This window comes from Lissotriton helveticus, chromosome 8 (assembly GCF_964261635.1).
Source record: "Lissotriton helveticus chromosome 8, aLisHel1.1, whole genome shotgun sequence".
Taxonomy (NCBI): Eukaryota; Metazoa; Chordata; class Amphibia; order Caudata; family Salamandridae; genus Lissotriton; species Lissotriton helveticus.
Genome location: NC_136069.1, coordinates 1,245,777,199 through 1,245,791,644, shown reverse-complemented (window position 1 = coordinate 1,245,791,644; position 14,446 = coordinate 1,245,777,199). Strand labels below are relative to the sequence as shown.

The 14,446-nt window shown below is 41.8% G+C and overlaps 1 protein-coding gene across 1 annotated transcript in view; it reads right to left on the bottom strand.

Annotated features, from left to right (window-relative positions):
- HERC2 (HECT and RLD domain containing E3 ubiquitin protein ligase 2) overlaps window positions 1–14,446 on the bottom strand; it is a 1,611,099-nt gene that overhangs the window by 1,462,307 nt on the left and 134,346 nt on the right. Inside the window, 4 exon segments of the mRNA XM_078658234.1 lie at window positions 301–411; window positions 5,631–5,772; window positions 9,227–9,327; window positions 11,015–11,234. Of these exon segments, the coding sequence (XP_078514360.1) occupies window positions 301–411; window positions 5,631–5,772; window positions 9,227–9,327; window positions 11,015–11,234 (574 nt within the window).

Here is a 14,446-nt window from a genome sequence, read left to right as displayed (position 1 = left end):
GCTCCTATGACATTCAGACTTTATAATATAAACCTGTCAAGGTATGCTAGTGTGGTGTGGCAGATGGAACCCAGGTGCTCCTAGTTGGTGGATTAGTACAGTGAGAATGCCAAGCTCAGAAGAAAGCCACTGACATTTAACTGCACAAGGAGCAGGATGAGGTATGGAAATGCAGGTATGAAGTTAGAGAAAAATAACATGCATAAACAGATCAAAATACTAAATAGATTGGAAAACAGACTTCAAAGAGCTTTAAAAAGGCCCTGCTCAAGCACAGGAAGTTAAATCGGCAAGTCTTACCTCAGTGTCCCCCTCTGCACTGCCAGCTCCAATAATATTGCAAGAGCCAAGTGCTGGTCTTGTAATGGGATGTTTCCTGGTCCTTTAGAACATGATGCCCCATGAACATCACTAAAAATGATAGTAGATCTATTAGAAATTCATTTTGGTGGCAGGCCTTCCTTTAAAACACAACAAAATGCCACAAATTGGTCTTCACCTGTTAAACACATACAGGCAAAAACTATGTCAAATGTGGGAAGACAATTTGAGTGAAGCATTTAGAGAAATAAAATGTGGCAATCAACCTGTAGTGTTGTGGAATTACCGTAGGGATTCACCAAAAGCATAGCTGCCAAGTTTCCCAGGTCTATGCGTGATGCACTGTCCGGTTCAGGTTTTTGTTCTCTGAATTCTGGGACTTTCTGCTGTTTATTATAATGTAATAAACAAGTCTACAAGTGTCAGAATTCAAGGAAAAACCTGAATTAGAGCAACACATTACGCATGAGCCTGGGAAGCTTGCCAACACTGCAAAAGAACAAATGTCAGCAAAAAAGACCTTGAAATACTGAGTATTTTAATCCATGGGTTAAACAACAGGGACCCAATCACATGCGGTCCTAAAAAAATTATTCAATAAGAAAAATACAGCAAACAAGGAATAGGACTCAAACAGCTACAAACTGAAAAGGGATATACAACAATGTTGTTATTGTTCTGCACCAACTGCCTTGCATAAGAAACCTCTAATCAAATGATTTGCTTCTGGTTAATAGAGGGCTGTGTAGATCAGAGCAGTTATGGAGCAATATTTTTATGAAGTGCATTCGCATACATAGGCCACAGTATCTGCAGAAAGCAAAACCTACTGTTTAACATTTACACAGATAAACTCAAGTTCAATTTCCAGTACAGCTTAAGCAAATGGTGCTTTAATACATCTGTTCAATTAGAAAACATATTGATTGTCAAAAGGGACGTAACAGTGCTATGACCTCCTAATTAGCAGCAATTGCAAGCTCCTTCTAAATCACTGTAGGGATAAGCTCATGGTAATCAGAGAAGTGGCTATCCCCTTCCGAGAATTTCAAATGGAGGCTGGTGAAAGAGGGCAGAGTCTGCTTTCTTTTCTCTGCTAATGAAGACCAACAGCGCTGCAGTAGGAGTAACAACAATTGACCAGAGCAAAGCACCATTCTTGGCGGGCTTTTTGCCTTGGTTGAGACGGAAACCTCACTGTTAAGCTATGAGAGCAGTAACCAAAATATATTCAAAACTCTACAAAGTCTAAGCAATGGAGGGAAAAAATACCTGCTTGTGACGGGTTGGGGTCACCCGACAGGAAGGTAGAGCAAAAGAGTGACTGGTGGTCCGCTATACCTTGTTTCCTTCCAGCAGGAGGAATGGATGCCGGAGAACAGTTCTTTATTGCACCATGCATACAACGAACAGGAGGAAGGCTCCTTTAACTGGGGATTCATGCCAGACAAGACCCCTCCCCCTGATGACATCAGCACGCGCACAGCGTTAAGTGCGGAGACTTCCTGGATTCCAGTGTGCACAGCCACTGGAGAAGAGACGGAGTAGAGTACGAGAGTGAATCCAGTGACGAAAGGAGTACAAGGCGAGAGTGAGGAAGAACGGAGAACTGTTCCAGCTGAAGCCGCGATTGAGCCAGGAGGCCAACGACACCGCGAGCCGCCGTGCCACGCTCCTGGAGGAGCGTGGCTTGAACAGGTACGGGGCAAGTTCTCAGGGTGGGTGGGATGGAAGGTGCGTAAGCCAGCTGTCGAGAAACCTCCAACCCCCACCAGTTTATAAAGCCTTTTTTCATTCACCCGCACAAGCACAAGTCTGAACCCTTTTTATTTCGTGTCACAAAGTGCACTGTGTGTGTGGTGTTTTCCCTCACCTCCCGGTCCCTGACAACACGGGCTCAAAGGGACAAGTGTCCTGATTTCTCTTTTTCATCTCCTTTATTGCACGCAACACTCCACGGCCTGACGGGACATGCGCGACCCAGGATCCAGACACTTGGAGCTCCTTCAACTCGACCAAAACCATTTTCAGGGAAGCCCAGAGCCACCGCCACGACGGATCCCGCCACATTTGCCAAAAAGAGACTTACTAGTAGAAGAAAACTTATTTTTGGGAAAATAAAGCCCTACCTTACTCGGCCTGGCCTACGTCCCGTCATTTCAACCCCGCCACACTGCTCTTATAAACATGTGTACCAATGATATATTAGCGGGTGGCTCCAGTGCTTGCACATGTTCCTGAGATTCTTCCCGGTCAGAAGTATTTTAGAGTTGCCTTGCCATCTCAAATCACAAGATTAGTTTGCAAAACATACTACAGTTGCTTGCAACTTCAGAATTCAACAATTTCTGGACTTGGGTGCTACATAAAAATGTTTTCATTCCAGCTTAGTCGTTTCGATGAGCCTACTCCAGCGTCAAAGACTCCAATTCAGCCACTCTATTACCTGTATTGGTAAAGTTGCCTGTTTTGCTGCCGGTATAAATGATAAAAGTGCCAATCTATTACAGCATCATGAGAAACCAAGACCACTAAAAAGCAATCTGCTTGAAGTCATGCTCCCACCGCATCCTACTGCAAAACCAATTGAGCTAAAATGTTTCAGTAAAATATGGAGTTATGCTAAGTGGTTTGCACAAAAAAAGCGGGTCTATCGTGAACACGGAGAGGAGTTGGCCTAACGGCTAGGGCGTACGACCTTGAATCCGGGAAACCGGGTTCGAGTCTCGGAAATGACGCTGAACATCTTGTGATTCTGGGCAAATCACTTAATCTCCCTGTGCCTAACAAAAATGAATGTGTCCTCATGTAATGCAACTGGCGCTATGTAAAGCGATCTGATACCCGATACCGGGTCAAGTTTGCGCTATATAAAACTTTGTAAAAAAATAAAAATAATACATTTCTGTGCATTCTAATGCTTAACAGCCTGAGCATGCTCGATACTAGGGACATCATCTTTGAGGGAGGACAAGGGTTTGGTCCTAGAAATCAGTGGGGGGGAGGGAGGGGCACGATTAGTGGTGTCAGTCAGTTTTATTGTTCATAGATTGGTATCCAGTCTCTTGTGATTGGGGCCAGAGAGAGGATTGGGCCTGAAGGTGTTAATTCAGTTTGGAAATTCCCCAGCTGAAAATGCATTTCGAGGCAGCACTATGCATAATTTTTTGTTTCAGTCAAGCCTCTAGTCATCATATTTTTGCTGCTATAGGCACACACTACACCTCGCCCTTGACACCAGCAGCGGGAACTCAAAGATACAGACTACGACCATAAATTCTACAATATAAAAAACTATACATTTTACAATATAAAAACAGACCTGTTAAAAAACCTCATCCTGAAAAGGGGGGTAGGAATGGAATTATGTTGTGTGATTGTGAGATATCACCATGTAATAATGTCACAATCTTTATCAGATCCAGTTAGGCTTCTTTTAAAAAAAACTCTCAGCTCAGTCCTGGTTAGTTGTGTCGCAGAGGAGTTCGGCTACATCAAAGGAACAAGTGTAAAGCATTTAGAAGTACCAAAACAGTAACTAAGAAAGAATCCGGAGATACGATTTTTCAAAGATAAGTCCATTCTTTTTTTTAAATAAATATATTTTATTGAATTTAGTGCAGATGAAAAATAAGAACATAGGACACACAATGAGCACTTTAGAGATATTTACAATTCAATTGCTCAGGCCTTTGGTATTCATTTGATAAATTAGGATAATACAAAACAGTAACATCAGCACTCCTGGCTTCAGTCAAGCCCACCAGCCTATTGGCCCAACCATTTACCCCACTTGAGACCATTCTTGAGGGGGCACCCCCTGGCCTCGTGGACTGGTTTTTCTTGCTGGACACACCTGTCCAACCCTCTGCGCCAGAGTGAAAGGGTGCGAGGAGAAGGGGAGTTCAAGTGTATGGTGATGTCAGGTTTGGTGACCATTAGGGCCGTTCCCAAGAAGGACTGATCAGCCCTTGGGTCTCCAGAGCCCTCAGGACTCGCACCTAAATCAACAAAGGGGTGAGGGGGACCTCCCATCCAAGCACCTCAGTGAGCTGCCCCACTATCTCAGCCCAGATGTTTTGAATCACAGGGCACAACCAAACCATGTGCTAGAAATCGTCAGGAGCTCTGCCACGGCAGGAACAGACAGGCTCAGATAGGAGTCTCGCTCGGTGGAGCGGAGCTGGGGAGATATAGGCAGCATTGAGGTAATATGTTTGAATCAACTGTAGATTAGAGGAAATTGTGAGAGCCCCAGGCGCCATCAGCACATCGCGTCAGATGTCATCTTGGAGGGGTTTCCCCTAGCCCTTCTATTGGGTTCGGAGATGACCTAGAGTGCCGGGGGTATTAACAACCAAGGTGCTGTAGATTTGGGAAATTCCTCCATTGCCCAAATCGCCCATCAGAAGTTTGGCCTCAAATAGGCTAAGCTCGGGAAGACAGTCAGTGTGTGAGGGAGTGTCATAACTGAAGGTATTTATAGAACTGTGTACAAGCCATGAACAGGTGTGGCACCGACCTATAGATAAAAATTGATGTAAAGTGAAAAGAATATCCCCTGGTACATCTATAAATATGAGGCCAATAGCTCAGTAAATGAAGGATACAAAACACATATAACCTAAATAAAACACTAAAAAAGTACATCTGGAAGCTTGCAGATCGGCTGACCATGCTGCACCGGCTTTGTGTGCGATAGTTTCGCTTGAGAAAGCATTTTCACTAAACAAAGCCAAAATGATTGACTTTATCAATAGTTGATATATGTGCACTTTTCTCTTTCCAGTGCACTAGGATTGCTTGCTGTGGGACTAGGAAAAGAATGTTGAGTAGGGTGGTGTGTACAATATTATATTCAGGCACTCTCAAGTCAGATGCATTGCGCCGTGGCATGCCGAAAGACTACTTTAAATAAAATGCAAATTGGGTGCACAAAAAAAATAATAGTAAACCAACACGGACAATTCTGCAGTCTGCTGTTTCACTTGTTCAATACTCCATAGCTTTTTGATACTAAGAGTATTTGCTAACAAAACTCTCAAATGAACATTTCCAAATTAGCAACTCAAGAACTATTCATAGGTAAGAAAAGTAGCAGATTGATCAATGGGCCTGCATACACAATATGGTTCTTCAGGTATTTAAGAGTCTTCCTTTAAACTGATATGAAGCAGCATTTCAAAAGCGAGTACCAATCTATAATCTAATAAGTACATATGCCAGTCATGGCAAGAAGTGGCATTAGGAAGATAGTGATTGGTGCTTACATAAATGGAATTTCTCATATCTTATGACGTAACACAGACCTTAAAAACTTTGTAGCTCTCTCCACAACCTCCAACCAGACAGACGATACTGTTCCCTCATCAAAGAGGGATGCTTCTGGGAGTGCCCTTAGGGCATCGAGAGACTCTTGCAACAATTCACTGCACAGGTCTGCATCTTCACCTAGAAAATTAGAAAAATTAAAAAGAACCAGAATTATTTTATATTTTGTGTAATTTGAATTTTTGTTTCCTCCTACAGTTTACTTACACATCAGCCTGTACACATTGTCAAGGTTATACACAATTGTGCAACTTTCGTCAGTACCCAGAGCTATTTCTATCCAGGAGTATAGAGTAGGATCTTTGAAATCTCTTCACAGAAGTCAGTGTGTTCTAATTTGACATCTTTTTTTCCATTATCAAGATTCATGTGAGAAAAATATTAAGCTATTTTGTTCAAAGCAACCTTTCAAAAACAAGGTACAAGATTAAAAGGACTAGATTTTCCAACAGACATAGTTTAAAAGAAAGTATTCTGATTTCTGTGTATTCATTTCAAGGAAGTATATGGATACTAATTTTCAATCATAAGGAAGTTTTGGTTTGCCAACATGAAACAACAGATGCAACATGCCAGAGGTAGTCTGCAAAAACAAGTTAAGATTTGGGGAAAATGGTGGTCGTATTATCGGTCAGAGAGACAATTTTTTAATCAGGGAGGTGCTGGAATTGTGTGCAAATAGTATTGATGTGTTATATCTGCAACAGACTTTCATATCTGTTATCAAGAAAAATAGTAACATTTGGCTTATCAAAAGAAGAAATGAATTATAAAGTTTTTTGTTTTTTTAACTTGGCATTAGAGCTGAAAAGATTGCTGGAGATGTTGCATTGAGTGCCGCATGTAGAATAGAATATACCATATTTTGTACTTATATCTCACATGTGGGGAATCATTTAGAAACTGAAGGGCAGAAACAGACCAATGGGGTTCCCAAAAGTTTCTGGAGTTGCCTTAGACAATGCTTTGGCAAAACACTTCAGCACCACATCTGTGAAACCTATCCAGTTATCACATTGGCTTTCCCTAATTATTATTCATTTCTGAACTCTTTCTCGTTACACGAAGAAGATTCTATCACCCTAAACATCTTCCGTCTGAGTCGGTTGAATGTCACAGCTAGAAGAGATTCAGTCTTTAATGTGTAGGTAACAAGCACCTAACAAACTAGTATTAGGTTACCCGTTTGCCTCTCATATTGACTCCCTCCGCTCTATGGGTCCCCTTAACACTTAGGACAACGTGAATAAATATACATGGAAACATTGAACACACCATGCTGCATGTGCCGCCCTTCCTATCCCCCTTTACTATTTCTCTCCTTCACTTGTCTAGACACAGTCTCATGATGGCAGAAGTCTTATGCAAGAACGTTCTCTTCTTTCTTTATCCTTAATTCTGCCTCATTTTTTCAGTTCACCCTCATATCTGAAGAAGCCACTAGATGGCTTAATTTATATAAAAACTGGCAAAAAAAGAGAAGGACTGAATGGAGAACCAAGGACACTATCCCAAATGAAAACGTGGATTCGTATCCCTGTCCTACCCACAGTGTAGAGATAAACTGAGGAAAAACAGTACAAGAGGAAAATCAGAAGATTTGTTAACACTGCCCTCACCCATTATGTAGTGGCATGCTTCATCATAGGGATGCTGCAGACGTCCAGGTGCAGATCAACACACTGGACGGAGCGCTGAGTTTTTTAGTGAGGGAGAAGAAAAAAAAGAAAAAGGAAAGGTGTGAGAAGGAAAAAGTATTCCCCAAAAGGGATCAAGCAGTGAGGGTTTAGGGGAAGTTACCCCTCCTTCACACCCCCCATTCTTAATAATTTGTAACCCGGTCAAGGGGGGGCCAAGAATAAAGGTATCTTAGTGGTACCCCCTTAGGCAGTTTTACTTTTATTTTCTCTGCACTTGTGATCCCTTTTGTGGAATACTTTTTCCTTCTCACACCTTCCTTTTTTTCATTAGTGTTCTTGGTTCTCCATTCCGTCCTTCTCTTTTTTTGTGAGTTTAGATATTGGGAGGGGAGTCAGAGAAGGCGCATTCCCTAGTCTCTCTATTGTGGTTTTTAATTTATACAAACACATGACATACCCCTCAAAACAGTAGGTTCAAATAAAGCCCTCAACACAGTAACCAAGTGACCATGACCAGGCCCGTCCAGTAACCCCAAGAGACACTCATATAGTGCAAAGCAGTCACCAAATAGTCTACCCTATGGGTACCAAGTGAATACTGTGTAGCTTCAATAGACCCATTGTCAGCCAGAAGCAACCCCTACCCCTGGCCAAAGTCTTACAGACCACATTAACAGGTACAGCGATAGACTGCAGTTCTTCTGGTCTACCTCTATGGATGTACACATTTAGTCCCCCATTTCCAACTGTATCCATAAATTGCTCATACTACTTTGTTGGACTCATGCATCATAGCTTGCCTGTTTGCTTACCATGATAACGGTCGAACTGTGGAAAACGTGTAATAATTTCCATCAGCATAAGCTGAAGCCATTTTGGTTGTGGCATCCATTTTGTTAGCTATGTAATTCTTCAGTCTTCACTGTTGCTTGTCATTATATTCTGCTTGAGTCATCAGCTTTAGTTAACTCCTTCTGTACTGGGCCAAAGCAATGTATGTGCTGAGCAAAGTCATGTAGCTTCTGAAATGCACCTGGTTAAAGATGTAACTATCAACTATTTTCTGCTGTTGTAAACAGTTCTGCTCCCCCTCCCACTTTGCTGACTAAGTGATCTCCGATCTGCCCATGTTTGTCAGGGGTTATTCTTGTGTATGCTTGTACCTTCTATTTGTAACTACATGCTTACTCTGCAACAAACTCTGTATTTAAGCACCATGGTATGTGTATTCAATGTACTACTCCTGGAACACTTGACGGTGTTGTATGGATGTGGTCCATTCATGAGTGATTAATAAACTTCTTATTTGAATTCCAGCTTCAGTGCCAATCTCTATTTTGTTGGTCTATGGACCCGTGGACAGAGAAGGGTGACCCCTGCACCGGTGTGCTCATTAAAAGGCACATTTCCACAGAACCACCAAGTCACTTGAGTGTCTTCTCTGTCCAAACTATCCCTATTGAAAAGGCTCATTACCCCACGGCCACATGCAACAAACCACCAGCTGCGATGAGAAGAATGGGGTTTTACTGTTTTCATATAGTCAAAGATAAGGCCCTACCCTAACTAAATAGTTGGTATGGAAATGAGATGTGGTAAAAGACTGCTTTCCATAACCATACAATACAACATATTTTGTCTTACCCCTTGATGCCAGTTTAGAAGGCTGTGATTTTCTTGAGAGCCCTATTCTTGGCAATCATTAAAGTTGCAGCACATGTAACTAGTTGTTCCTGGTGTAATTTGAGGATCCAATACCCATTTTATAATGTAGCCATAATGCAATTATTAATGCAAATATTGGATTGAGGATAGTAGCATAAACTCAACCTTCTAGATTAAATTATAGCAATCAAATTAAATAGTTTATGGTCCACAAATGCCAGAAAGTACAATATAGACTGTTAAAAGAGAAGGTATGGTAACAGACTTACCCGACCGCCAAGCTCGGCGCAGGAATGCAAATGCAAACGAAAGTGCAGCTCTGGATCCAACCCTTGCAAGTCCTTCAACACCTTTACCTGCAGGTCGAGTACTGAAATAAAATTTTAAAAAACACATTTATAGTATTTCTAGACTCGCTCAAAACACTATTTTTTCAGTCTGCATAACCGCAGAAATCTATCTATAGGTGAATAGAAGCTGCCTAGAAAAGAATCAAAAACCTTGGGGACATGGGCAGAACATCTGAGACTGGTGCGATAATGGCATTTGAAGGGACAAGGTACTGAGAAGCATGGACAGAATTATACATGAATTATACATTTCAATTTCAACTTCAGAGGAATAGATAGTGTAGACTATTACCAAGTACATCATTTATACTATTATACATTGATGAATAACAAGAGGAGGGGGGTGACTTAATCCAAGGGCAACATTGATTACGACATAGGTTAGATGTTATTTTTGTTTTTATATGAAAACAAAAAAATATTAAAATATTTTTTTTAAAAAGAATATAGTCAGTGAAATCTCTCTCTCCCTCTACCTCTCTCTCCCCATCTGCATTCTAGAACCACCCTTTAAATTTGACTAGAAGTGGGAATTTTTTTCCCCTACCCAAAACAGGATTCACTGATTCTCAGTGGATTCGAGGATATGAGCAACTGACATCTTTTTTGTTGCAGCTACCATTATAAGAAGCCAAGCACTAAAGCCTGACAGCCCAAGTTTAGGGGCACTTCGAGAGAATCACCAACTCCAGGGAGGAAGGAATGTTTCAGAGGTGGCAGACAATGCCCCCAAAAGCTGAAAAAGAAATGCAACTGTTTTTCCTTGCAGGATTTTTGCACCCAGATACGAGTCCACAGGTAGAGCCTCAGCTTTTTAAAAAAAAATCTATTTTGCTTTTCACCACACCCTGAAATACATATTTCTGCATGGAAATGATCCCGACCAGAACACAACTGTTAAATTAGCAATATGAAGCTGTACAAAGGCAATAATGTTTAAATGTAAATGTCCTCCTTCGCACATAGTAGCTCCAGTGTCCAATCTTAGTACAATCAACTGGAAATACATTTGCCGCTACCAATACACCTGTTCACACTACCGAGTTGAGTCCAGTACTCCTCAAGGATTCCTTGAGTGGTTCAGGGACTGACCACACAATAAGTTCTTTGCCAAAACCCTCACAGCTATGCACCGCAGGTTAACTGCTGGCAAGGACTAAACTTCAGGCCAAATTATGTACACTGCACAGGTCGTATGCAGTTGGTTTAGTGGCACGGATCCGGAGCAAGGCCTGCACCCAGAGGCTGCTATGCATGGCTGAACATGTGCACACTGTCTAGGCAGCGCAACAGCGGTTGGATACAAGGAAGCTTTGAAATGTGGCCAACCTCTGCTGCTTACAGTATACCAAAATCTAAAATATAGTATACAGTGTCAGTCTAAAACTGGTGCGCTTTTTAAAGGAAAAAAGTTAACCAGTCATGCCATAGGAAGTTTAGACATACAAAATTTTAAAAAATATTCTGCAATTTTTGTCATTTATAATTTGTATTGCATAAAATGGCAATGTGTCATCACATGTTCATCGTTTAATGCCTTAATGCATGCTAAGGCCCTAAGCAAGTTTTTTGTAGTTTTGTGTTATCATTATGGAAACACCTTTCTCAACGAAAAATAGACATTCTGTAACAAAGCATCTCTTTGCCCAAATAAAGGGTCAAAAATCATCATGGACAGAATGTGCCTGCAGTAAAAAAAATACTTACCATTTCTTGTCTGCTACAGGCAAAGGGAGGCTGCTACTTTTCCATTTCACTTTTACAGTCTCCTGAAAAACAGTTCTACTTAGTGCAATAAAGTATCGCTCAAGGATCACTAGTCTCTGCTTTAGCCGGAGTGCAGAAAGTGTAGTAGTAGCTGTCTGAGTAGCCTGGGTCTGTTGTTCCTTCACCAAAACATAGAGGCACTCCTTCAGCTCACTCACATCTGCAGGGACCAGAAAAAACACAAGCAGGGAATAAGCAACTGTCAAATACATAATATTTTATATGGTCAAGGTAAACAGAAAAGGCAGAGCTAAATTTGTCCCAAAAAACATAATAAGTGACAGGGCTCTGGCCAGGAAGCAACTGCAGCTTGCACCACACATTGCCCCTGCCATGCTGCCAAGATAGTAACAACAAAACTACTAACCGTCATTATCCTACAAGTGTACAAATTAAGACTATTTTAGGGCTCCAAAGCTATAAGAATGGCTTGGGTGGCAGGTAATAGTAATTTTTATGTATACTGAATTAATAATTAACTGTTGTTGTGGCTATCTCTAAATTAGCCAGACAATGGCACCTAGTGGTGTTGACAATTAAGTGCCAGTGCAGAGCACCAGAAACCACCGGCTCAAATTAAGCACTGGGAAGAGGCATAACCATTTAGCAGACTAGACATACGCAAACTCTTAGTTCACATCCAGTATAGCAGAGAAAGTCCACATTAAAGAAATACAGATTACCTGCAGATGCCTGAAAACACACAAGGATTATTGCATGGCTGTTTTCCCTTTTTGAATCAGACAAAGGTTAGAGAATAAACAACTCCTAGACAACCCAAGGAAGTCCAGGCTACCGTATACCAAACAATATTGGTCCAGCAAGAACGGGCTTCCACGTTTCTTACCATACCATATATGCATGAACTAGGAACTGGTAGCTACCTTTCCAAATGGTTTGTGGAATCACTCAGGGCTCACACAGCGCCGCCACTGTTCTCTTTACGCGCCCACTGGGATGCAGACCTCCAAAGACCCGCCACAGACTATGAATGGGGTTGCATGCTTGAGGGCCCCACGCAAATTCCCCGTAACATGCGATTTTGGATCATTCAGTATTACATACTACACAGAGCCTATCTCAAACCTGCTAAAATTAACAAATATTCTAATCATACAGACGCCAAATGTGCCAGATGCAACAAACTAGGGGCGGACCTTCTACATATGTTGTGGTCCTGTCGTCATACAGCAGTATTGGACCGAAGTTACTAGGAGACTAACACAATGCACGTAGCGAACACTGGACTGGACATGGGAGGTATGCATCCTAGGACTTTTCCAGAGATCTAAGAAACATAAGATGACGTCCAGATATATAGACCTAGGCCTCATAGTGGCTAAGCGATTGCTCATGCGCCGCTGGAAGTCCCCCGACCCCCCCAGTAGCTAAGGCCTGGCATCACTCCCTCCTGTGCTGGGCACAGGCGGAGAGCGTTGCACTCCGCCGTGAGGACGCGATTGGGCTGCGTAGGCAACCACTAGCACCAGCATGGGACACAATACTGTCGGATTTTCGCATGGCAGAGCAAGGTTCAGACGTGGTACCTGACACTGCAGCAAGTAATGATGAACACATAGCACCACAAATGGCGCCCGCTTAGACCCACTAGGGGGCAGACACAATGCGCATGGCTACTGATAATCCCTGACACCCAACATTACACTTCAGTTACGCAGACATGAGTATTTACAACTGCTCAATCACATGTCGCTAGGCTTGCAGCTCCTTTGGCTGACCAGATACGTATTTCCAACTTGTGTGGTTAGGACAAATGAAGAGCATTGTTACCCAGCACAATTGTATATAAGAATACCGGTTGGGATTTTCTTTCTGTCTTATCCTTTGTCCTTCCTCCCCCCACCCCCTTTTCTTATTCGTACTTTCTTTGTATAATCTCTAAACAGACCATTACCTTATCCTGTACTGGATTTACAACCAAACGATAATCATATAATTGTACATTGCCATAAAATGTATTGCAAAATGTGATGATCTTCTGGGACGTGAGATATATAATACGTATATGGGCTATTCTACTCTGTTTTGTTCTAAAGTTGCAAGAAATAACAATAAAACAAATTTAAACAAAATATTGGTCCAGCAGGAACGAGTTTGCTCCCCTCCTCTCATTGACTAACACCATCTAGAGGTGGCATGGATGTTTGCATGCCGACAGTGGGAGGAAGGCAGTAGGAGAGCTGTAAACGCACAACATGCTTGGGTCACTTCTTAGAATTAGCTGGTAGGATAACCCAGTACACAGGAACTAGCCCTTACACATTGACGGGCAGCTTTTCAAGCAATCCTAATATCGCAGCCTGGGGATCCTGGCTATCTAGAGATTCAATCCAGGTTGGGAAAAAAGGGTGAGGGGCAATTTTAAATTTGCAAACATGTTCATGTCAGATCTAATCTGCTATCTCCGAGGACCTAGTGCTTTATTTCCTTTTCCCTGTGAGATGCCCCAAGGTCAGGGATGGGTGGGAGAATAATTAATATAGACGTGAGTATGATGTGTTCTATGCATACACTGGTCCAAATCTTGGGCTCACAGTAGGTGCCAGATACTACTGGTTAACACTTCATCCATCTTACTTTTCAAAGACATTATCATGCAAGACTGAACCATTGTGAAAACAGGACTATTATAAATATTTATTGATTGGGCAAAAGCAACTACCATTTCGATCAGAAATACTGCACAAGAGAATACGGATTGTACATAGAATCACAATACTCATAGGATGTCATTTTGGCTTACACGGACTAAGGGGCCGTGCCAATACTGATCCACCTGACCTTTCTGTGATATTTACCAAAGTGAATCATTTTCACTTAATTAATTTCGATTGTCCAGATCAACGTACTATCAGTATGGCAGTTCTGCCCATTTATTCTAAAGCGAATACATGGAGTTTGGGTTTGGAAACTTGCATCAACATTTACCATGGGGAAACACACCATTCTGTTTGTTAAGAACACTCAAGGACTTGTTGAGAGGGTGGAAGCTGTCATTTCATTCTTATGTGGATGACATGCGGAAATGTATGTGCATTTTAGCAGTGCTCAGAAGGTTCTTCAGTGCAGAAACCCTCTGCTGGTAGTTTAACATGGATAGACAAAAGGAGAAAGACTGGTATTTTGTTGTCCCTTAAACTTTTTCTATGAGATTATCCCTACTTTTAAACTTGGAGCATTAAATAATATAATTAATATATATTTTGCGTGGTTGGTTAAATCCATTGTTAAATTACTGAGGACGGCTCGCGAGTCTGGAATGAGAAAATATTGGTAACCACCCACCAAGTGAACGGTCTCGATACCATGTGGCTATCAAAAACACTGCATGCATTTTAACTCACAAATTAA